The sequence below is a fragment of the Petaurus breviceps genome, unplaced genomic scaffold (assembly GCF_028583685.1).
Source record: "Petaurus breviceps papuanus isolate PSGF00001 unplaced genomic scaffold, PetGlider_PUasm1.0 207, whole genome shotgun sequence".
In the NCBI taxonomy this organism is placed as follows: Eukaryota; Metazoa; Chordata; class Mammalia; order Diprotodontia; family Petauridae; genus Petaurus; species Petaurus breviceps.
This window is the reverse complement of record NW_027185850.1, coordinates 534,966-560,868: the sequence shown is the minus strand read 5'-3', so window position 1 is coordinate 560,868 and position 25,903 is coordinate 534,966. Positions and strand designations below refer to the sequence as shown.

The 25,903-nt window shown below is 47.4% G+C and overlaps 1 protein-coding gene across 1 annotated transcript in view; it reads left to right on the top strand.

Annotated features, from left to right (window-relative positions):
* Window positions 1-25,903, top strand: part of LOC138164769 (serine/threonine-protein kinase TNNI3K-like) — a 370,349-nt gene that overhangs the window by 12,708 nt on the left and 331,738 nt on the right. Inside the window, exons 3-5 of the mRNA XM_069092731.1 lie at window positions 5,052-5,137; window positions 7,729-7,826; window positions 20,198-20,308. Of these exons, the coding sequence (XP_068948832.1) occupies window positions 5,052-5,137; window positions 7,729-7,826; window positions 20,198-20,308 (295 nt within the window). The remainder of the gene's footprint in view (window positions 1-5,051; window positions 5,138-7,728; window positions 7,827-20,197; window positions 20,309-25,903) is intronic.

The window sequence follows — 25,903 nt, the reverse complement described above, 5'->3', positions numbered from 1 at the left end:
TGTCAGGTTGGTCAGAGAACTCTTAGAGGTCATTGTGGAGTTTTAGGAAAGCCCCTTCAAACCTCCTTTCTGCTTTCTGAGCCTTCTGTGACTTCAGTGACTCAAGTGGGCAAGTGGGAACTCCCTCCCTTAAATGCAATTTAATTCTTTTACAATGACTCCTGCATAATGTAAATGGTATTTTTTCACAATAACCTAAAAATATCAGGCACAGATTTTTTTCCCCTATAAAGAGGATGGGGATGAGTTATAATTAATACCTCTCAGAGTCCTAATGAGGACTGACTGAACATGAGGCAGCTCAGACTCCCCAGGTTTTAGAAAAGAAAGAGAGAATGATGAGCAAAATATCTACTAGCCAGCTCCTTGGCCTTCCTCCCCAAGGGGAAGCCAATGCCAAGCTCTGCTAGAAGGTGTCACAGCAGAAGGATTCAGACAAGGGCAGTCTGACTCCATCCCGCAAATATAAACCCACCTCTCCAAACTTAGCCCCGAGGACTCAGAGAAGGAACGGCCCTAATTTACCTTCAAACGTTGTTTGTCTGGACCCATGACTGACTTGTGTAGGGAATTATAAGGTGAGGCCATGTCACACCACCAGCTCCTCAGAATCTGATCATCTTGCAACTTGCCTGGGGCCACTCAGAGGGTCAGTGGCTTGTTCTGGGCCAAACATCCACTGAGCGTCAGAGCCAGACCTGGCACCCAGAGCTCCGTGCTCCTAGGCTACCCTTCCGTCCCCTAAACCATGCTGCCTCTCTCATTGAGAAGGAGCCCCCACCATTCTGGGACTTTAGGGGAATAACACAGACAGATAACCTTCCTGGGGGAGGGCTGGGCTTTCCAGGTCCCCTTTGTCAGGTGATCCAGCAATTCTGAGGTGCCTGCTATGAATCGGACACCAGAATGGGCAGCAGCGGTACAGGAATAAAAGTGAAAGGGCTCCTGCCTTTGAGGAGTTTACATTCTAATAGAGGACACACATGCACACACACACAGACACACGCACACACAGACACACACACAGTGGTGGTTTGCTCTTGTAATGTTAATGGGAAGTAAGATCTTCCCCACCCATTAATGGACCTCAGGTGGAGCCCCTTAAGAGAAGTTTGCTCAGGGGAGGCTGGCTCGGAGGATTAGGAGTAATTAGGCCGTGAGTCACATGGGTTGCGATGCTTAAAAGGGTATACATACTCTGAGGTTAGCCTTGTGCTTTAGGACTCACCCACTGGAAGAGAGCTCTTGTGGTCTGACCAGTTGAGACTCTGGGTACCCGCGAAGAAGCCAGATGTTGGCGCTGCTCTCTCTGGTGACTATGTACGTATTGCCTGGGTCACGCAGCTGGATCTGTCTGTTCATCTGTGCTGATTTCTCAGAATCAGAATCTTAGAAGCCCTGTCTGCTGGTCTTTACTTCTCTGCTTGTATTTTCTCTGAAGTTCAGGGGCCTAACTTTTTCCCTGAACTAGTGAATGTAATTTAAAAAGATTGTTGCCCCTTAAAAAACTATCTTTCCTAGTAAAGCAGATCTCAGAGCCTGTGCCAGCAGCCATCCTGTGTGATTGCCACCATAGCTGTTCAGTTGTTTCAGTCGCAACTGACTCTTCCTGAATCTATTTGGGGTTTTCTTGGCAAAGATACTGGAATGGTTTGACATTTCCTATACCAGTTCATTTTATAAAAGATACTGGAATGGTTTGACATTTCTTGTACCAGTTCATTTTATAGATGAGGAAACTGAGGCAAATAGGGTGGAGTGACTTGCCCAAGGTCACAGATCTAGGAAGTATCTGAGGTCAGATTTGAACTCAGAACCTCTTGGCTTCAGGCCTGGTGCTGTATACACTATGCCACTACCTCTCCCTCTCTCTCTGTCTCTCTTTCTCCCCAGAGAATAGAGTTAAAGACATAAAGGATGTTAGCTTTGCACTACTGCTGTGTGGTATGGGGGGAGCTGAAAACACCCCCACAGATGACTGATCTTGAAGTCCATTCCACAATTCCAGATCCCCCTGGTTATTCACTCCACTGTTTCCTAGGAGTGGAAGGGTATGATAGTAATGAAATATAAAGATTCCCCTGTACTGGCTTGGTTTTCAAATTGATTGTGTTAAAACCCAGAGCTTGTTAATCCCACCTGTGGGATGGACTTGTTGATGTGAAAAGAAAGTCTTGAACTGGGAGGAGCTGGTGACTTAGATTTGGAGAGACAAGAGAGAGGCAGAAGAACTTTTTGGAAGCAGCACCCTTGTGGAGGCAGAGAGAGAGACTGAGAGGATTATTGAGGGCCACTTTGAATCGCCCTGGACTTTTGAGACCTGTCCCCGGAGCTGCCAAGGACTGAGGAGACATGGCTGTTTTGCTGGTACTTTGTCTGTTTTGATGTTGTTTTGCCAGATTTGTCCACTGGTGAAAGACAGTCCTTTTGTTGAAGAAGTCCTGGAACCTGGCTGTTGGCTAAGAGCTCCTGAGACTGTCCTGCAGACAGAGAGTGAATACTGTCCACTGGTGAAGGACAGTGCTGTTGTTGCAGGGGTCTGGGAACCTTTCTGTTGGTTCAGAAGCCCTGAAGAAGGATTTTCTTCTTGTATGTTTACAGAAATCCTGGGAGATGGTTTTGCTAATGTTTTCAGGGGTTCTAGGACTGTTCTACAGACAGAGGATGAATTCATGAAGGGACTGGCAATGTATCTTGTGGCCTTGCTAAGCCTTGTCTCCCCAGGAACTAAGATTACTGAGAACTTGCCTCTTGTCAAGATGAAGAAAAGTCCATTTGGGTATTAAGTGCTGTGCTTAAACTTGATGAAACTCTGGGGTAGATTCAATTGTGATCCAGGGGTGGGGAACTTTTGACCTTTTTGTGTTCTATGGTTGAACAAATGAATGTACTTTACTTATGTTTGGAAACTAATCTCCATTTGAGAAGAGGGGCTTTGTGGTGGACTAAATGAAGGTACAGCCTAGGGGTGGAGTAGTATTTAGAACAGGGACTTTGTAATTGATGGAATGATTGGAAGGTCCTGGGGTGGGGTAGTACTTGGAGATTATTTAATCACACTTAGTAAATGCTGTATTTGGAATGATGTCATGTTTTGACCTTCTCTGTTCTTAATTTGTCACTGAATAAAATGGAGAGCCCCTATGCTGGTATTCTGAACCTTGGGAAGTTGCCTTTCCATGGCATTACATTACATTACATTACAAAGGGCCATCTCCTTTTAAATGACAGCACCAAAGATGGGTTTTCTTCTTTTTTGATATTTTTCCCAGGTATATTTGAGGGTTCTTTACAGGGATACTTAATGATGACCTTCTGAACTTGTAGGGCCTCCCAAGGATGAGTGGAAGACCCTCTTCAGAGACCAAAGGCTCTGGTACCTGCCTGAAGCTGGAGGTCTTTTTAAATAGGCAAGAGACAAGCTAGTATCTACTTGGGAGGCCAAAGGTCTGATGGATGATGCTGGAACATGCTGAGGGAGGCCTCTTACCACAAGAGGTCAAGACTTGAGCTTTGGCTCAGCTTTCAAAAGCTGAAGCTTCCTATGGCCATCTTGTGGGGGAGGAAGAGGGAGAGAGTTGTTCTTTGGCAGGGGGTGTGTGAGGAGGGTTGGGGGGTGGGGGGAGTATAAAGACAAAATTTTCATTAGTGGAGTCTTTTACATGCTTCCTGTCTTTTAGACCATTTTGGTCCTTTTTAGGACCTTTCTTTAGCCCTTTTAAGAAGGAATAGTGTTTCTGCCAAAGCAATGCAGAATTTGCAGTCAGAATACCAGGGTTCCAGTCCCAGACAGGTTACTTGCTACCTATGTGACCTTGGGCAAGACAATTAACATTTACCTGCCTCAGTTTCCTCATCTGTAAAATGGAAATACCTACCTCTCCAGGTTGTGACAGGGACAAAAATGAGATATTTTGACAATGCTTTGCAAACCTGAAAGTGTTACATCAATACTAGTTAATATTATTATTAATTAGCATGAATTATGTGAAGATTTAGAATAGATGACTTTCCCATCCATTCCACTTCTAGAACAATGATCCTTAATCAAGATTAACGCCTGCCTTATATAGCCTTATAAATCTTGATCTCATCAGGTATAAAGATAATGGATTTTAGACAGAATTTATAATGTTTTTGAATTTTGTTCTTTTTCCTGATATCTTAATAAGCACCCTTTTGAAATTACTCATATTTATGTCTTTCACTCGTATAATCTCTATATAAGCACTCGTGTGCATGTAGACACATATCCACATACTTATAGGCTTAAATGTGGGCAGCATGAGATGCAGAAAGCCTAGTGGGTACAAAGGCAGCCAGGGTTCCAGCACCTAAAGGTGGTATGACCTTGGGCCAATCATTTCACTCCTCTACCACCCAAGCATATTCCTCAGACTCTGAGTTGCAGAGTAGATTCCAATCAGCATTGGTAAAGGGAATCTCCTCCCCAAGAAGTTTCCTTCTCTGAAAAAGTGGCCTTTCTAGCCTGTGTACAATTGTTTCCATTTCTTGGGCAAAATAGGTTCCCGTTTTCTAACATTTACTGTTTACCTCACCCTCGCTCAAAGAGTTTCAGTGAAAGATCGGAAGAACCTATTGGTGAATTTGAGCTACCCATGGGTATAATCGAGCAGTACATATTTCTTAAGTGCTTACTTGGTGCCTGCCCTGGTGCTAACACTGGGAATAGAAAAAAAGGTAAACACAATGGTCCTGCCCTCAGGGAGCTAACAGTCCAAGGGAAGACCGAGTGCAAAAGTGCATGTGAGATGTACATGATGTAGATGGCAGATCACGTCAAGAAGGAAGTGGATACAGACACAGAGGTGGTAACGGGAATAAGGCCTCCCCGGCTACGAGCATCTTCTCTGAGGTCTAATCATTGGCGTGTGTGTTGGGGGACAGGGGGGATCTCTGCAGAAAGGTAACAAGGAGGCCAAAAAGCCTTTCTGCAGGGAGAGCAATGGGTTTCCCTTCTCTGATTTTTCAAATGAAAGACAGCATACTGGAAGATGCAGTATGTGATCATCTGTAAAATCTCCTTGCAGCTCTGATGAAGCCTTCAGCAGAATCAATTTAAATTACCGCACGGAAAGCGGGCTGTCCTTACTTCACCTGTGCTGTGTCTGTGGGGGTGAGTACCTCGAGCCCTTCCCTGGTGGACCATTCCTCCCAGCCCTTTTCTGCCCGGATCTGTCCTTTCAGACTCCAGTGACATTGATCTGTGTTGCAAACCAGTGGGCCAATAGTCTGATTGATTTAGTTCTGAGTTGAAGTAGCCATGTGTCCCAAATCTGTGATTATTTAAAAATGAAAGCCTACCCTCCACCCCCATTGTGTCTGCCAGTCAAGGAAAGGGCAGATCTTAAATCTGGAGGCATTTAAAGTCTTACCCAAAATACTGTCAGTCGGTCGATCAACAAACATTTATTAATGATCCCCCCTTGTGCCAGGAATCTTAATAAGCTTGGAGGGAACAAAGGAAGCGAGAACAGGCCTTGCCTTCTCGGAACTTGCCTCGAATGGCAGGAGACCAGACATAAACCACTCCAGGACAGATACCTAAGAGACAGAGCAAGGCACCACGGTCCAGGGGGACAGCCCTAAAGGAAGAGAATATTTTCTAATAGCCCAGGGCTGCAAAGCAAGGAAAGAAAGCAAGGGCCTCTTCCCCCCCTTTTGGAGAGCTCCCAGGATGACGGTGGAGATGCCAGGCAAAATTAGACAGAACAAGGTGTAGACATTGGAGAGCTCTGCGGAGGGAAGGCACTGAGATTGGGGAGCACTAGGAAAAGCTGCTTGCTGGGGAGGAAGGGAGGGAGAGATCTCAGCAGCGACTTCAAGAAGCTAAAGAGTGGGAGAGGAGGAGCGAAAGAATTCCAGGCTCTGGAGATGGTGAAAAGGCAGAGGGGGGACGTGGAGGTCCCTGTTGGAGCTAGGACACCAGTGTCACTGGATTTGGGAGAATGGAGAGCGGAGTGGGGTGGAAGAAAGTTGGAAAGCCAGGGAATTCCGGGTTATGAAGGACTTTAAAAGCCAAACAAAGAAGTTCTATTTGCTCCTGAGGCTAATGGGCAACCCCGGGGAGTTCTGGGTAGAGGAATGATACTTGGCCAAAAGTGAGGTTCCGAACAGTCAGTTTGGGCAGGGAGGGGGTGCTCGGGCCGTCAGCCAATTAAAACGTGGGGGAGGGAGGAAGCTGGAATGGAGGCTTTCACCAACTCTTTGGCTTCCTCACTCTCAAATCCATCCCTGTCTGCTCCTGAAAGTCCAGCATACATACAGTCAGAGAACGGTGACCGGGCACATAAGGAGCCTGGACACGCTGCCATATGGGACACTGCTGAAAAACCTGGGGATATTTCTCATGGAGAGGAACAGATTGGGGGGTTGGGAGCACACTCGCTTTTTCCAAGTACTTGAAGGGTCATTATGTGGAGGTCCAATTGGATATGGTCTGCTTAGTTCCAGGCAGCAATGAGAAAAAGCTGCAGAGAGGGAAATTTAGGTTAAGTATAAAGAAAATGTTCCTAATGAGAGCTCTTGGGTTCCTTCTCAGGGAGGCTCCTTAAGCAGAGGGTGGAAAAGTCCTTCTTGGAGTCACATGGGAATTTGAGCTATATCTTGTCTGAGCCTTCCCCTCCCCCCAACTCTTTCTGTGTCCTGACCATCCAGTCCCAGTTCTGGCCTGGCCATCTTCTCTGACTTTCCCCCAGGCCAGCAATTCTTTCCTTCCTCATCTCCACCTCTGGGTTTCCCTGCCTTCCTCCAGGTCCTAGCTAAAATCTCCCTTTCTCCACCCTCCTCACTTGTAGTGCCTTCATTCTGAGATCATCTCCAGTCTTTCCCGTCTATATCTTGTTTGTACCTCATTGTTTGCAGGTTGTGTCCCCCATTAGACTGTGAGCTACTCGAGGACAGGCACTGACTGCCCTTTGCCCTTCTCTGTATCCCTCATGATTAGCCCGCTCCCTGGCTCAGGAAGGGCTCATTAAATACTTGTTGATTGACTAAGTAATCTTGTTTCTGTATCTGACGGTACTCTCCACCTCATTTTGATTCTACCCTCAGACTTCCTCACCCATGGGACACTTGGGGAAGTGGATAGGGAAGAATACCCTAATAGGAGAGCAGAAGGGAAATTAAAATGAGAAGGTGGAAAGGCATGGTGGGTATTTGTAGAATGTTTTATGCCTATTGCAGGAGGTAGGGAGAAAGTGAAAGCCACTGAGAAGAACTGGGATAAGACTGTTCCTTTGTCTTGCCCTTCTCCATCCCCCCCAGTTATGTACTTCTGTTCTTTCTTCCACCTCAAGGCCAGGTGCCTTTAGTAATGTGTGCACTCTTACCTAGTTGGTGGATTGATAGAGAGTTTTTAAGAAGGACAGTGGAAGTGCTCTGTTTCAGACAGTGAAGAAGTATGTTGGGTCCACCCAGATTACTGTGGCCTGACTTTGACTCTCTTCCCCATGATTTCCCAAGCAAAACTTGCCAGTGTGTCCTAGGTCCTTTTTCTCCATTACCTGAATTAAGATAAACCAGATCAACAAATGGATAAGGAGGCAAGTACATAAAAGCTCCAAAGAAGGGTCCATTTAAGGGAGCCAGAGCTAATAGGACCGAAAAAGGAAATGGCCGCCTTCCACCCAGTGAACGGCCATTGGGAGGCCACCTCATGGCTGGCCTGTTGGATTTAATCAGCCTCCTTCCATTTTCTCATCAAAGGCAACAAGTCCCACGTTAGAAGCCTCATGTTAAAAGGGCTGCGCCCGTCTCGGCTAACAAGGAATGGATTCACAGCTCTGCACTTGGCGGTTTACATGGTAAGTCCTTTTTGTACCTATTAACGATGCACAGGGAGTGTGGGGAGCGAACCCTGACTGAGTCATTGCCTCCTAGGTCTGTGGAAGCCCTAGCAACCCCACAGGCCAGGGGAAGTTGCATCACCCTACAATCCTCTAATGCAGAGAAAGCCAGGGCAGACTCAGGTCCTTCCAAGCCTTTGTATTCACTAGCAGTCACAACCTGGGGCTCTCTGTCATTGCTCTGAAGTCATCAGGGCACCCTAGTTCTCTTCGCATTCAGGGTGCTTGTCCCTTCAACTCCTCATGAAGCTGCTTGTCTAGAGCTGCAGAAGTTCCCCTGATTTCCCTTGGTCTGGAAACTTGCCTCAAGAGGGTTCCTTCAGTAGGAGGTATAGTGTGCCGTGATTGCCTAGAGACTGGGGAAAGAGCCACCTGTTCTTCTTGGATCCAAGGCCAGCTGGATCTCCCCTCTGCTGCCCCACCTTTCTGCTGGTCAGAGAGACCTATATTTAGAGCTGAAAAGGACCTTAAGGTCAGTCTGGAGAGGAAACTGAAGCCCCAAATCTGAAGTCACTTTCTCAAGGTCACAGAGGCACAAAGTGGCAGAGAGAGTGTGTGGGAGGAAACTATAGTCGACAAGACACAGAGGCAGGCTGGGGCACACTGTGTTTTGGAAAGCCTTGAATGACAAGAAATTCAAGTTTAACCTGATAGATAGTAGGAAGTCTTGGAAGATCTTTGATGAGGACCCCATGTGCAGAAGCATCACTATCTGATGATGCTGTGAAGGAGGTCTTGACAGGGAAGAAGAAGGGGAAGCCCTTTAGGGGGCTTTTGTGACCATCAGGAGTGAGGGCCTGTACTTGGGTGGTGGTGATGAAGTGGAAAGGAGAGGCTGACTCTGAGTGATGTGGCAGAAATGGGACCAGCCCAGGAACTGGTGGCAGTTTGGGAGTGAGGGGAAGAGAAGGAAGACACAGTCACAGCTGACATGAGAATTTTGGGCATGGGGAAATAAATGTGTGGTGTTGCTACTGTTGTAAATGGGGAAGTCAGAAAGAAGAAGAGGGGATGTGAGTGAGTTCTGTTTGGGACATGGGAGTTGGGACTGATAATGGGGTGGTCACAGCTCTACTGCTTGGGCTGAACCCCTGAACCCCAGGCCACAGGGCTCACCCTCTTCCCAGGCAGAGACAGCATCCAAGAACACTGACTTTTCCTTCAGGTACCGTTTGGCCTCATAACTGGATGTGCTGAGATCTGTCACTTCCTCAATCCCTTTTTTGGGGGAGGGGGGCTCGTGTGGTGTGGATTGTGCTTAGAATCTTCTAGACACAAGCAAGAAATTCACGTCCCTGACCCATAAGTATTGGCCGTTTCCCTCCAAAGTGATGGATCCCAAGAAGGGACCGTGAAACCCATGGTTTATTGTCACTCAGAAGGCATGAACCACACTTGGAAAGGGACAAAAAAGAAGCCATTGATCCATCAGCCAAGCATTGTTTTATCCACTAAAGATGTGAAGGGCCCCACGTCTAAGGACAGACAAGGCAAATGTTGGGTGATCTCAGAGGAAGGCAGAGAATCCCTAGGAGATGGGAGGTTTGAGAGGAGTCTGGAATGTAGGCAGGGAGAGGAGGAAGTGGAGCTGAAGAGGGAGAGCTTTCCTTGCTTGGCTTACATCCAGTGCAGATACTCCTGGTCTAGAGAGGAGGTGGAAAATCAGCACTGCAGGGGAGGAAGGCAGGAAAAGACCCAGGAAGTACCTGGGGAGTTACCCACTGAGCCCAGTAGCCCAGTATGGGACCTTGGAGGTCCATGGCCTGCCACTTGCTTTCACATGAAACCACACTTGCATTGCCTAGAGGGAGGAGAAGTTATCCTGGCCATCCACCATATGACTTTGCATTTCTGATGGATGGACATCCTTAGAATTCTTGGAAACTGCTGTAGCAGCTTTTTTTTCTGCATATTTATATGATTCTTCTTCCCTTTTTAGTATGCAAGTTTCAATTAATCAGTTTGGAGTGCATGCAGTCATCCCAAAACACTTGGTTTATGAAGAACATTTCCAAATTTACCAAAAATCACTGGCCCTTTTGAGAAGAGATCAGATGATTGACAGTCAGTCTTATGTGGCATTATGGAAAGCCTTGAATGGCAGGTAAATGAATCTAAAGATTCTTGTTTTTATAGTTGAAACAGATAGTGTTATCGTCATCTCTATCATTAGTGTTATTGCATTACTCAAGAATGTAAGGCATTGGATATTGACTAACGAAGAAAAAAAAGACTTTGAATCACTAACTTTCCATGAACAGCATCTTAAAAGAAATACTTACCTTGGCTTTTCACTTCACCACCATTTAGCTAGTGTTGAATATTTGATGAGCAAACGGGAAGAGCTTATGACCAGTCATATTTCATATTAAAAAAAAACCAGGAGTGATTATGACATAGAATTTAATGACATCAGCTCTCTGCTGGACATCTTACCAGGATGTGTGATGGACATTTGAAGAACAAAATGTCTGATAGATATTAAACATCTGCAGCATGCAAAACTCACTGGGTACATGAGATACAAGGTTTGGAAAGACCAATCTCTGCCTCCTGGATCCCAGCTTTTCTGGGGCATATGGGACATACACATGGGTCCATTCTATGGAAGACTTTGGCGAATGCCTTTAGGAAATACACATATCCACAATTTGAGCCCAGCATTTGGCCTCATCGTCAAACTAATGGCCATGCTGCAACAGCAGATAAGCTTAGCTGACATGACTTCTCCTTGGTCAGGCTTTCTTGGGTCCTTGTGGTCCCAGCTTGTCTTTCTAATGCAGAAAATCCTTCCTTTTAATAATACATTAAAGGATTTTTTTCAGGAATCCAAAGTCTAATTCACTTTTTCTAAAGCCTGAAGAATTTGTTGTCTTTTCTATTTCAAAAAAGGGCCCATCTGTCCACTTCTGCCTCCTTCACATTTCTTCTATAATCACATAGAAGTTCAGCAGTTGCATTGCAGCCAATAAATTGAAGCAATATCCGTTAATCGTCTACTATACCAGGAATTTAGAATACAAAGCTGAGGAGTATCACAGCCACTGCCTTCAAGACCCTGAGGCAGAACCGGGGGATGTGGCATGGACACACGTGGAAATGTGTAAGTCCACACAGAGCTGGAGATGCCTGATTAGCCTGAGGACTGAAGGAAGGCTTTGCAGCCCAGAGGGCACCTGAACTGGGCCTGGAAGGAAGAGGAGGACTTCAGGTCGAGGTGGAGAGGAGATGGGAGAAGCCAGGGCTGGGGGAGAAGGGAAGTTTGGCCTTCCTGAATCCACAGAGAGAAGGAAACAGGAAGACATAGTACAAAAAGGAGGGGGCAGGGATTCATTTGCTGGAATGTAGAGTTTGTGTAGGGTGGTAAGGAGAGGTGAGGCTGGGAGGGAATTATGGAAATAGAATTAATAAAGTCATGGAATCGTGGAGGCAGAGCTTCAGGCTGAGTACTTGTCGGCAGCTGGTTGGAGGGATTCCACCAGGGATAGGTTTGACCTCCTGGTCATTGAGTTGTCTCCCTCTTCTCACATCCCATGATTCTGAAATGAGGACAGAAGGGCCCTCAGAGAACCTTCCGTCACATTCTTGTTTTACAGATGAGGTAACTGAGGCTGAGGATGATAAAAGGATTTGGCCAATGTCATGAATGCATGCATGCATGTGCTCACATGCACACACACACCAAGCAGCAAAGCCAGGGTAGGAACCCAGGGCTCCCACCTTCCAGTCTAAGATGGGCCGAGGACAGCACCTACCTCTTGGGGTTGCTGTGAAGGTCAGTAGGGTGCCCAGCGCAGGGCCCGTGTCACAGCAGGAGCTCCTCCCTTTCAGCAGCTAACACAGCATTGTGCCTGCATTTTCTACAAGTCCTTGACAAGTCTTCGTCATCGCAGGTACTCATGCTTCTCCTCTGGCAGCCAGCTCCTCTTCATTAGCCAGAGCTCTGTCCAGAATGGCCTCATTTCCTACCATACTAAATATGGCCAACATTTTATACAGGTCTTAAAGAGTCGCCCAGCGTTCTCCCAGGATGACCCCGCTGCACCGTTGGGTGACACTGAGGCTCAGTGATCCAGCCAATGGTCATCTGGCCAATAAATAAGGGGAGGGGAATAGATTCCCCTTATCGGGATAATCATGGAGGGTCCAGGTGACTTGTGGCAAGGATGCTGAAGAGACGATTCTTGTTCAGGTCAGGGGTTGGACCAGATGCCTTTGGGGGCCCTGTGATCCTGTGACTCAGGAAAGCAGCCAAGGCGAATGAAAACTCAGGCCTCTAGGCTCCACATCCAACAGTCATGGCTCTACATGTCACTGTTTGTGGGCCTGCTTAGAATAATGTTACACTACTAATAATAACCTAATAGCAGCAGCGATGACAGCCAGCATTTATATGGCTCTGGAAGGCTGCTGATGTCTTTTCCTGATGCCCTGGAGGTAAGTGACGTTACTGTCCCCACTTCACAGCTGAGAAGACTGAGGTAGGCATAGGTTAAGTGATTTGCCCAAGGTCCCAGAGCTGGTGAGCACGTGGGGCAGGACCCAGATGTCAGGTCTGTACCAGCCCACTGCAAAGTCCAGGAGGTGAATGGGACACCCACAGACAGCCTGGCCTCCATGGTGGGTGGAGCCTCTGGCTTCTGCCAGGCCATCTTCCCAGATGCTGCTTTCCCTCCCACCTGTCAAGGCTCCTGGCAAAGCCAGGCATCTCCATGAGACTAACACCCTTAACAGGGGATGACTGAGGAAGACACATACAGTGGCAGAGAATAATCTCCATGGTGACTTTTATTCTGATTAACGGCTCCTTCTGTGGGAGCCCCCAGGGTGCAGGAGGGAGCTCCACTCCATTAAATCTTAATGCCATAACTAAATGCTTTCCATCCCACAGACCTGGGCCATCCCCTGGTCCTCAGAGAAACTTCAGTGCGCTTGGAGGAATGAAGTGGGACTTGGGCTGCTGATTCCCTTTCATGCCCAATGAGGTCAGAGTGACGTGTATGGGACAGGGTGTGGAGCAGACTCCCAGTGAGGGGAGGCCCTCCTCCAGTAGGAGTCTGCACCTCCCTCCCTCTTACACACTCAGAGGGTTGCCAAGAGGATCTGCTCGCAGCTCAAGAGCCGAGGCCAGACCCCGGACTTGAGCGGGGAATACCTGCGTTTAAATCCGACCCCCGCCACTCCTTACTTGTGTGACCTTGGACCAGTCAGCTGTACTTTGCCTGCCTCACTTTCCTCATCTGTGAAATGGGAATCTTAATAGTCCCTCCTCCCAATGCTGATGTGAGGATCAGTTGTAAGAATGGTCATAGAGCACTCTGAGTAAAGGGTGATTGCCAGGAGGAGAGCTTGTCAAAAGCAGGCCCTCCCTGGCTCCCGGCACCTCTCCCTCTCCTCCCTGGCTTTGCTCTAAACCACTTAACCTCCTAGAAGGCTCCACCTGCCTGGTCACTCACGCCCAGCCCCTCCTGTGCTTCCTCTCAGCAACACCGTGGGATGCTCCAGAGAAATGAGTCTGTTGTCCTGGAGTGGCAGAACCACAGGACAGGGCCCAGAGCGCCTCAAGAGGCCACCAAGCTCAGCCTCTCCATTTTATTTCATTTTATTCTTCTTTTGGCTGGTCCCAGTAGGTCCAGGAGTGGGAACCTGAGGCCTGGAGGTTCTTGGGTGTGGCCTTTGGGCTGAGTGCAAGTTTTACTGAGCAAACCTTGTTCTGTGAAGTGTGGATTCAGTCACTGGGCTGCACTTGAGGACCTAGAGAGCCACACGTGGCTTGGAGACCACAGGTTCCCCACCCCTGGGAGGGGATACAAAGATACCAAGGAAGGGGCTCCCTCCCTGTGGATTGGGTAGAAGGCAACCCAAGGTAGCAGACACACTAGAGCCTGTTTATTGTGTAATAGAATTAGAATGCCAAGGGATTTCTGGAGGGAGCAGGTGCTGATAAGGGAGGGTACCAGGGAAGGCCTCCTGGGGAGCTGGCCTCTGGAGGGAACAGGCTTCCTTGTAGAAAAGGGCGGGGAGGAGGAATTGTGTTCTAGATACCAAGAAGTGCTTCAGCCAGAGGCAGAGGAAGGAGCCTGTGCAGCCTGGGGCGAGGCTCCTCTCACTGGGCAGGCTGGGAGGCTGCTTAACCCGGGGTTCCTGGAGGCCAGGGGAGTCTGGAGGAGGCACATCTATTGTACCTCAGGGAGCCTGAAGTCAAGTTTTATATTTCCTTCAACTATACATTTTTTAAAAGCTGTTCTGAGGGGCCCCGAGGCCTAGCCACACTGCTAAAGGGTTCTGTGAAACAGGAACAAAGGTTCAGATTCCTAGACCAGTGGTTAAGTAGTGGTTAGACAGGATTTCTAGGAGTCACCTGCCCAAGGTGACATCATGGGGCAGTAAATGCTTTTAAAGCACCTACTGTGTGCCAAGCAGGGGCATACAAAGCAAGGCAAAGTGCCTGCCCCAGGGGCTCCCAGTCCAATGGGGGAGACACCATGGAAACAAGATGTAGACAGGATAAATTGGAGCTATGTGGCAGAAGCCAGGGAGGCCAGGAGCAGGAGATGGGCAGGAGGGGCCGCCAGACAGATGTCGGGGTCACAGAGCATGTGCTCTGAGGGGCCTCACTCTTGGTCTCTTGGGCCAGTGCTCCCATTCTCTTCTTTCAGCCACGTTCCACTCTTCAGGACCCCATTGGGGTATTCTTGGCAAGGACACTGGAGGGGTCTGCCATTTCCTCCTCCAGCTCATTTCTGAAAGATAAGGAAGCTGAGGCCTGCAGAATGCAGACTTGCCAAGGGTCAGTCAGTGTCTGAAGCCAGATCTGAACTCTGGGACATGAGTCTTCTGACCCCAGGCTCAATGCACTGCATCATCTAGAGAAGGAAATTCTAGTCTGGCCCCGGTTTTCAGGGACCATACATTTTACTGTGAGAAACATCATGTGTTCTGATCAGTAAAGACCCACTGTATCCAAGTGAATGCAATATCTTGTGGCTTAGTGGGGAAAGCCAGCTGAGAGCTCAGGTCCTGAGCCGGACATTGGTTCTGTGACTCAGGACTTCATCTCTGGGGTATCACAGGCAAGCCTGGAAAAGCAGAAGAGGCAAGTGCCAAGCTCTATTAGGGAGCAGCTCTGTGCATCTGGGGAGCTCCCTCTGCCTAAGAAAGCCCAAGCGCCTCCTCATCCCCTCCAGGGAAGGCCACTCCCTGGTGGGCTAACTGATGGCATCTGGGGATTCCAAAAGCTGAAGATGGCAAGGTCAGAGAGGGGACAGCAGGGATGCAGAAGAACCAGTCGGGCATTTTGGCTGCAGTGCCCAGTGTGTGAGAAAGTGGAGTGACTCAATGTTATTCTTGATGTCTCTGCTGTGTGGAGATTGCGGAGGCCCCAAGGGCTGGTTGTTGCTTGATCCACAGGGCAGTAGGGAGGGTCTACGACTTCGATGGGGCTGTGACATTTCCCTGTTTCATGCCTCTCTTGGAATCTGGAAGGGTGTTGGTCACTAAAAGGAGCTATTGCATTAATCTCTTATGGGACCATGGGTTTGAGAGTTTGGTTATTAGAGATTCTTCCAGACTGAAACTTTCTTGGCCAAGTCACATATTTGCTTGTTTTTTATGAACAACAAACCACAAACACAAGTGGGCCATTTTTTTTTTATTGTACTCTTATGCAAAAGCCAAGGTTTAGTTTGTTAAAAATAATTTGGAAAGCTTGACTGTTCTCTTTTCGTATCTTCATCAAGAATGCCCTTCGATCTGGTCCAGATCATTCTAATAGAGATTTTCCAAAGCTGAGAAAACAAGCCTATGGGTCAGGTATACAAATTACCCTTTGGGGGATAATAAAGTCATCTAATTTTCTCCTCCATGAGATAGCCTGCAAAATAACTTCTCAGAGCTTCTGAGATCATGTCATTGCTAGGACCCTGCAGGCTGGGTGTTTGGGCCAAGTCTGAAATTCAGGGTGGAATTTAATCAACATGTATTGTAAAGTATGGTAAAGATATGTAGAAGAATCGCAAATTCTGAGACTTGAATGAAAAAAATAACTCACAAATACCCCATGGCCCAAGTGTGTCTAGAAGAAGTTGATCTGAAAAAGGTCTGGGACTGGGAGTGGCCCACAAGCTAAACTGGGGGCCAATAGAGGTCCAAGTAATACTGCCTAATGAAGTCTTACTAAGACTGTATCCATTAGGAAAGGACAAAAATGTAAGCCAGAAATGGGGATTGTTCAGCTGTGGCCAGATTGCAAGCCCTTCTGGGCCCTGCATTTTGAGTAGGACATTGGTAAGTGGGATGGTGAAGGAGCCCCAGGACACATGAGATGTGGGTCCAACTGAGGGACTTGATGTGCTTCTCATGGAGAAGAGAAGGTTCTTGAGGAACATGGGAGCTGACTTCAGTCACCAAAAAAGGCTTTCAGGTGGAAAATTGTTCAGTTGGACCTCTATTACAGAGCTGGGAGCAATGTGTGCATCTTGGAGAGAGATACCTTTAGGTCCAATGTAAACACATACTCACACACTCATATACACACACACTCATATTCACACACATGCTTACATATACATGCTCACACACATACACTCACACACTTATACACATTCACACATATGCTCACACATAGACACACTCATGCATATACATACACTTACACACATACACACATATACTCACACAAACGCTCACATATATACATACACTTACACACATACTCACACACATACACACACTCTCATACTCACTCCTACCCATACACATTCACATGCACATACACACACATATACACTCGAACACTGGCTGGCTAGGTGACATTGGACAAGTCATTTACCTTATCATAGTATAGGCTGCACTCCCAGACTGTCAGCCAGAGAGGCTGGCTTTTGTGCAATGGTGGAGAGAGTTTCCTCACTCAGGATTCCCCTATGCTATTGAACTCACAGGTTTGGTTCTTCCTCCTATGTGTATGGAAAATGGGAGTCCCACAGATGTTCAGGTTGGGCATTACTTAATTCTACGTCCTTGGTGTTATAAAATAAGAGAAGTGCGGAAGGCCCAGGGAGGTCATCTGGTTTTCCCTCCCCCACTGACAGAAGAGGAAACAGAGGCTCAGAGAGGCCCCCCAGCTAGTGAGGAGCAGAGCCACTTCTACTGACTCCACAATTCCCTCCTCCTTACCCCCCCCCCCCCACTGTCCAACACCAAGGGCAAAGGGACAGCCCAGCAGACAATTGATGAGTCCAAGGCGGAGCCCATCCTTTAAGCCAAGCGACCCACATCCCTGTTCTTATGATCTTTTTATCCCCAGTACCTTGTACATAGTTGGGACTTGATAAATGCTTGTGGAAAGACATAGGAAGAAAAAAAGGCAGGGAGGGAGGGAGGAAGAGAGGAATGAAAGAAGGAAGGAAGAAGGGAGGAAAGAAGGGAAAGCAAGCAGGAAGGAATACAGGGAGAGAGGAAACAGGGAAGGGAGGGAGGGAGCAAGAAAGGGAGGAAGGAAAGAAGAGGGAGAAGGAAAGGAAAGAAGAAGAGAGGAAGGGAGGAAAAAAGGGAAGGCAGGAAGAAAGGGAGGGAGGAAAAAAAAAGAAGAGAGGGAGCGAGCAAGAAAGCGAGAGAGGAAGGAAAGGAGGAAGGGAGGGAGGGAGGAAGGAAGGAAAGAGGGAGGGATTTTATCCCCTGAAGGAATTGTGAAGCATTCATTGCTTGTAAACTTTTTAGCTTCAGTCTGACTTGACAGCTCAGGGCATCCTTTGTCCAGCACACACTCTTTGGACAGCAGATCTGATTCCGGTTTGAAATATCAAACCAAAGGCACTTGTGCATGCCAAGGGTTGTGCACCCTCTGCATTTAGCCTGCTCAGATCCTGCTTCATGAAAAAGTAAAAGTGCATTTGCCCCGAGCTTGCATGAAGGCAAAGCTGCCCGTTCTTCTGACAACCATTCCTAATGCAAATATTAATAGAAACTTCATTTCTTTAGGAAAAGCGGTGTCTTTAGCAGCCCCTGTCAAGTGCTCAGTGAGAAAGGGAGTCAGCTTTCCTAGGCTCAGGATTTGCATAATGCTTATGCTTTCTACCTGTGAGGTCAGTTTATCACATAACAGACTTGAAATCCATCTCTTGGGAAAGACAGTCTCTCGTCTCTGCAAGTGCCCTGCTGTGGATCTCACCAGTCTCCACAGGATGTGACCCCCAGCTCCCCGATCTGTGCAGCTGCCTGCTGGACATCTCCTCTTCCATGTTTCCTACACTGAGCCCATCTCTTTCCTCATAAGCACCTCCCTCCTCGACTTCTGCTGAAGGCACCCCAGTTCTTCCTGGATCCCCCTTTACAGCCAAGGAGTTTCACTCAGCTCTGTGTCCTCCCATATCTCCTACCAGTTCCCTAGCACTGCTCAATTCATATCCATTGATGTCCTATCCTTTACCCATTCTCTCCAGCACCACCAGAGCTTCCCCTGCTCAGATCTCATCACAACTTGTCCAGACCACCTGTCATTTCCCCAAAGGTTTTTCTGAATCCAGCCTCTCCTCTCCACTAAATCAAGAAGCTTTCCAGGGCCCTTAGCTGCCACACCCTTGGTGTGCAAAAGGAAAAAAACCAAAAAACAGCCTTGCCCTCGGGGAGCTCCCATGCTGCCAAGATCAGTCATCTATCCAGACATGAGAAAACAACAAATATAAAAATGTCAGTAGAAGATTGGGGGGTGGGGGTGACTTAACAACTGGGGGAGAAGTGGGGGTCCAGAAAGGCCTCATCCCTTTAGGGGAGATCTGAAGGAAGAAAGGGATTGGAAGAAGGGGAGGAAAGGAGGGAGTAAATTCCAGGCCTGGAGGATGGACTAGGCAAAGGCATGGAGACTGGAAATGGAAGGGGACCACAAACAGACCAGTCAGGTGCATGAAGGTCAGGAAGGCAGGTCTGAGAAACTAGGCTGGGTCAGGCTGTGAAGGCCTTTAAAGGCCAAATGAACAAAAGTTAATTTTAACCTAGGAAAGAGTTCTGGGCAGGTCTCCCCTGCCCAAGGAGCTTGGATTACTCCTGGCTTTATGCCTAGGGTACAATATAAATCTAGCTGTTTGGGATGTAAAGCCTACTCTTTCCTGTAAGACATAATTAGTGCCTGTCAAGTCTGCTGGCTGGTTTCCGTGTGGAGTCCATCTCCCATCATGCCATGGTTCCCATAGCTGCAAGCCATCCTTTCTCTCTTTTGTCTCTTGGCTCCAAAGCCATCTCCTTGGAGCATTCTTCCTGGATTCCCCCAGTTTTCATGTCCTCCAAAGAACTTCCTACTTAGTCTGTACATGGCTTGCATTTAACTCCCTGGAGACATATATTTGAATGTGGCCTTGGACCTTGGGCTCTGAGACCTTGGGCCAGTCACCAGTTCATTCATCTATAAAAGGGGTATGAAAAGCTCGAATGCCATAATGTAAGTAGAATATTTTGCGAGGCTTACAGTTCTCTGTGAATGCCAATTAAGTAGCCGGGCACAGCTAGGAAACTGTGCTTAGTGAGATTCCATCATCGTATTATCATTATCATAAATATTATTGTAACCCTGACTTCTGATCATCATTTTAAATGTCGCAGAGATAATTTCTCATTCTGCCCCAGTCTGTTCTGAGTGCTTGCCGAGCCTCCTTCCTGGGGCTCCTCACAGATAGGAGGCTGGGCATAGGACTCACCCGGGTCTGGTTGTGGCTTCATTAGGAGGAGTCCAGATGCCTTGAGCAGAAGCTCCATAGTTTTCTGCAGTGAGAGATCCAAGCTGGGAGGGAGAGCATCGAGTGGAGAGGACTCCCTGCCTTAGGGACACAGTGACAAAACATTACCGATAATGGTATCAAAGTAGCAATGATTCTGCTGAAGCAGGATAATGGGCAGGCCCCGGTCTTGTCTTTCTGCGGCATCTTTCATGAGGAACTAAACAGTCGGCACACTTAAAACTGCTGCCTGCCCCATTCTGGCCTCTTCCTGAGGTTAATGGTCCTTGCCATGGAGAACATTCTTGCTGGCTGTGACCCGCATATAGGCCAAGCCCTGCCTCCAGGCCTGAGCCAAGGTTGAGGCAGCAGCATCCCCCGAAAACTGTCACTGCCTCCCTGGGAAGTGACAGAGGCTCAATTAAAAATGAGACCCTGTGACCCTGAGCTTCTGCTCTGAGTGCCGAGAGCCCGGCCTCTCCTGACGTGCTAACACTTGTGAACACCTGAAATCCACTTCTGTTTTCTCTGGGTGTCTAAGCCAAGCGACAGGCAGGAAATCAATAAAACATCACACAACTTTAGAAGCTGAAGTCTCACTGAGGATGTGTCTCCTTCCAGGACAATGCAGAACTGATCACGGCTCTCCTGCATGGTGGGGCTGATGTCCAGCAGGCCGGTTATGGGGCGCTGACAGCCCTGCACGTCGCCACCCTCACCGGGCACCTGGAGGTAGGTCCCTCTTTGGACATGTGGGAGCTGTGAAAATGGCCGGACCTTGCTCTGTTTGTAGTACATTTTTATCGACATCTTTCTTTCTTGTAAAACATGGTTTTTCTCCAATAACCTTTTTGCCCTCCTAATAATAAACTACTATAATAATTAACTTAACATTTACATACCACTTTAAGTGTACAAACTGCTTTGCACATATGATCTCCCTTGATCCTTATGATAAACTTGTGAAGTTGGTACTCTCATTATCCCCATGTTACTGATGAGGGCACCCAGGCAGAGGGTGGTGAAGTGACTTGCCCAAGGTCACACAGCTGCTACCTAACGTCATATTCAAACTCAGAAGAATGAGAAGAAATCCAGCACCTGCCTCCTATATTATCTGGCAGCCTTTTGACAATAACAACACAAATGATCTCGTTTATTTTTAATCTTAATAATGGAGCATATTGGTTACATAGAATATCATGCTTTTGAAATATTTGCCTTTGTTTTTCTGCTTAGATACTAAATGCTTTGATTTCCTTTGGAGTTTAGTCCTTCCCGAATAGTAATATAACTAGTTGTCCAGGAGGGGCGGGAAAGCTCTGCTCTGCCCCGATTATCAGGTCTGAGGGGCCAGGCCTGAAGGGGCATTGCCCCAGCCCAGCTGTCTGTGCCCGGAGCCTGAAGAGGATGAGGGAGGAAATGCAGAATGATGGCCCTGGGCTTGGAAATGACAGTGATGGTAACAGAGCGCTCGCATATCCTCACACCCCATCTGACGGGCGTAGGTGGGGCAGTTTCTGAGTGCGTCCTGCAGGCCAGGAGGGGTGTGTGTGTGTGTGTGTGTGTGTGTGTGTGTGTGTGTGTGTGTGTGTGTGTGCTCGCGCGTGCATACATATATACACACATATAGATACGCGCATGCATGCGTTCCCTTCCCCCGGGGATCTCCCTGGCATCACCAATAACCGCAGCGGACATGAATACAGCCCGGCCTCCGCACAGGCACTGCGCTAAGCACTTCACATGTATTATCTCGTTTAACCCCCACAACAACCTTAGGAAATCGGTTTTATTTTCATCCCCCTTTCAGAGATGAGAAAGCTGAGGCAAACGGAGGCCAGGCGGCTGGTCTGGCTTCGCATCTTTGTGGCTGCGGCCCAGGGCTCTCCCCTGCACCGCTCAGCGGGTCGCTCAGCGGGTGTGCAGGGACGCAGAGCACCCTGCTACCCAGGAGAGGCTCCCTGCAGGGAGCGGCCCCTGGGCTGAGCCTTGAAGGATGCAGGGGAAGCAGGAGGAGTGCACAGGTCCTGCGGCCAGCGCTCTGTGTGCGCAGGTGGGGAGGGAAGGCGCGCCTCTGCTCACTCGGGCGGAACGCAGTGGGAAAGGGAGGGATGTCAGGTCAGCCTGCCGAGGCGGCGGCTCCTCGACGGTTGGAGGCCAGACTGAGGCATCTGCCTTTTATCCAGGAGGAAATAGGAAATTGACAGTTATTCGGCAGAGCAACTGCATCAGCAGATTTCTGATTCCGGAGAATTATTTTGGAAGCTCCTTGAAGGGTGTAGAGATCGGAAACAGCATTTCCCCTTTGGAAGCCGATGAAATGATTCCATTTGAGCCAATTCTGAGAGGCACTTAGTATAGCTATCATTACTATTTTAGGGCTGGGGAAACTGAGGCTGTGAGGCATTAAGGGATTTGGCCATGGTAATGCAGCTAGCATGCATCAGGCTCAGGATTTGAACCTCCTTGTGCCAAATTCAACCCTCTATTCAGTAAATCCCATTGTGTCTTTTTTTTTTGGAGGGGAGAAGGTAGGGCAATTGGGGTCAAGAGACTTGCCCAAGGTCACACAGAGAGTTTTTTCCCCGCCTGTGTTAAGTGTCTGAGGCCGAATCTGAACTCAGGTCCTCCTGACTCCAGGGCCTGCTCTATTCACTTCGTCACCTAGCCGCCCCTCATTGTGTCTTAAAGAGGTTCTCTGCTGGTAACTCATAACAAAGGAACAAGCCAAGGATGAGAGATCTCAGTGTCTTTCCTTGCTTCGCAAGGGTCTTCATTGACAGGAACTCTTTCTCCAAATGCAGTGAGTGACCTTTCCAGTGGGAAATTTCCAACCCGTTTCTTCTTGTCCACCCCAACAGAGACTATGGGAATACAAACTTAGTGATGTCCTTTGGAGTCATCTCAGAAGTTAGTGATCCCCGCCCACACACACACACACACACACCACTGAAACCAAATAAACGTAAATAAAAAACGAATTGGAAAGCACCATGCCCCAATGCTCTCAGTGCACATTTCAACATTTCTTGTTGTTCCCCTTTGTGACTGGATCAGGGATCACTGGGGGCCTTCTTCAGGGTGATTTCCTCCAAGTCTACTTCAAATTTAATAGCAATGAAGTTTTGGATCAGCCATTAAGAATGCCAACAGTGGTGAAGGCGAGGAGGCGAGAGTGCCCCTGTACTCTGCCCTAATGAGAAGGCAGCTGTCGGTGTCTGTGGGTGCCACATTTTGGGAAAGACCTTGAGAAGATGGAGAGTGGCCATAAGGGTGAAGTCAGTTTGTGGCCCAGGGAGATTTTCTTGGCCTCAACTGCCCATTGTTCTTGGTTCTGCTGTCTGGGACCATGAAGAACAAGCCTGATACTTACCCATGATGGTCTCTTAGTCCAGGAGATGGAGGTCATGAGACTTTCCATTGAATTGTAGTGTCTCCTATAGGTCAATCCATCGCCTGCATGTTCAGAAAGGAATGAGCTTACACACACTGAACTAAAGTTGAGTTTTATCCTTGCCCTCTGCTGCCAGTCTTAGAGTACATTGAGGTAATTAAGGTCAGAGAATCATCTAAAGAAGAATAACATTTCATTTTCACATTCTATCCTTCAGCAGGTCATTTCCCCCCAGCAAATAAATCTATTCAGTGCAATTCACAGTCAATTTAAGTCTATGTGGCTCCTTTGTGATGAAAAGGAACTCCCACTGGGCTTCCCTAAATATTTAAACACACTTTCAAAAGAAGGAACAGGCTTGGACCAAGGATGAAACACAAAGCATTTAAAACTTTAAAATGCCGGAGTGGAAAAAATTGATGAGGGGGATTTTAAGAGCCAATGGAACAAATTCAGTCTGTGACCTGGAGGAAGAGACAGAATATGAGTCTCTAAGAGAAATGTCCCTTATTTTTATTAATGCTGGGCTGACTTCATTGGTAAATGAGGTGATTTCAGCTGAGATCACTAACAATAGATAAAAACCTCCCTTCTGAGCTCACATCCAAAGATCTGTGGTTCCTTGAATTGTGAATCTTGGTCTAGAAGGAAATAGATGACCACTCAGTGAGTCTTTCTGGCAAAACTACTTATTATTCAGAAGAAAGAGATTTCTGTTCTATTCCCCCTTCCCCCCTCCGCCATCATCTCCTCATAGATTCTGCCTCCCATTTCTCTCAGTTGTTAATTTATTTATAAAGATTCCCATCTGAATCCTTCCTTTCCCCTTTTCCCTCCACTCTCTATTCAATCAGTTTCCAAACTTTGTCAACTTCATCCCCACATTAATTTTGGCATCTGTCTGTCACATCATCTTTCCTCCATTCTATGTTCCAGCCAACTTGGTGTCCCATTTTGCACATTGCATATCTATTCTTTTAAATTTGACTTATCTGAAACTATAAAATTTCTTGGAAGTTTCTTATGGACAGGACTGTATCATTCTAGCCTTGGTATCTCTGGTCCCTATCACAAGGATATTGAATGAATTCATGCCCAATGAAAATGATCAGGTAACCAATAAAAGTCATATAACAGAAAATGATTAGCCTTCAGGGGTGGGGAAGGTCCTTGAGGGCAGCCCTTTGACTGAATCCAAACCTCACAGAACAAATACCCTTAATAAAAGCATCTGTTTGGTAAAACTTGGACTCAAAAGGCTACACCCAAGGACCTAGAAGGTCACATGTGGCCTTGAGGCCGCAGCTTTCTCACCCCTGGCCTTGACTCTTCTATATAATGAACTAATAAAATTATTCCATAAGCTAATAAGGGAAAATTTATACAGAGCTATCCAAAAGTATCACATTCTTAATTTAGTGGATTTTCCATGTAAATCAATTGTTCTGATGTTATCATATATTATGATCATCCCTCCTTTCCCAAACACATTCATTCATTCATCCATCCATCCATCCATCCATCCATCCATCCATCCATCCATCCAATAAATACATGTTATATTGAACCTTTGTTCACACACTTTCATCGCTGGAATTCAATTCATCTTTACTGGTTTAAAATACTTCCCTTCCAGCCCTAGTTCAGGGACTACTGCCACATTTCCTAATTAAAGAACCCTGGTCTTCCTGACTCTGACTCACCCTTGGCCTACTACACCTCAAGTGATAGTCGCCATTTATAAAGTAATAGGATGGGATTGGATCCCTTAGCACTTAAGTCTTAGAACTGACAAGGTGTGGTCCACAGGTGGGGCGTGGCTAAAATGAGGTCTAAGAATTTATAAAGTCCTTGGAGAGATAAGAGCTGGACCACACTCTCTGCTCCAGACCAACTGACCTTGTCGCGATCTCATTCCATCCATTACCCTGAAGCCTAGAACCATCCCCTCCTCACCTCTATCTAGACCATCTAGAGGCCTGCATATGGCTCTCTTCTAAGGCAACTCACCTCCTGCAAGTTACCTTTCCTGATTTCCCCATTTTTAGTGCCCTCCCCAAACTAATAATTTATCTATCAATTATTTTCCATATATTTTGTGTACACTCACAATCATCCATATTTGCTCTTAAAGCCCAGTACAACTTGGCACTTCCCTACCCTTCCAGTCTCTTTGCACCATTTTTTTCCCCTCAACTTTTTCCAGTTCCTGAATTGCTGGCCTCCTGGCTCTTCATTGCAGAAGACACTCCATGAATTTGCCTGGGGAGTCCCCCAGGTCTACAATGTTCTCTATCCTTGTCACTAGATTCAGGCTTCACAGAGTCTCAGCTGAAATTCTCCCTTCTCCAAGAAACCTTTCCTGGTTGCCTTTAATGCTCATGCCTTCCCTGTGGGCTTATTTCCAATTTCGTGTGTGTGTGTGTGTGTGCGCGCATGTGTGTATGTGTGTGGTGTGTGTTCGTGTGTATGTCTTGTTCATCAAGAATGGCTTTCAGGTGGTTTCTCCATTAGATAGTGAGTTCTGGGGGTATTTGTGCCCCTTGTTTCTTCTCATTCATCAGGGCTTAGCAAAGTGCCTGGAACATAGTCAGTCCTTTATGAATGCTTGTTGAATTGATTAGCATAATGTTTCAAAAGTTAAGAGCAGAGAATTTTAAGACTGGGATCTGAAGCTGAAGCAATGTCAAAGACAGAGAAAACTGGAAACATCCTCATGGTGTCACCTCCTCATACAGAACAAATCACAGCTTTAATCACACTCGTCCCATTGGCTGTCCTTCCCTCCTTCAGGGGGAGGCAGGCATCGGCCGAGCTGGGAATGAAACGCAAAGGAGCTTCTTGTCATTTGTCAGCGTTTTCTTTCCTTGCCCACCTTTCTCTGAGAAACAATCACGGACGTGCAGCCTGACAGGTCCCTTTGTCTCCAG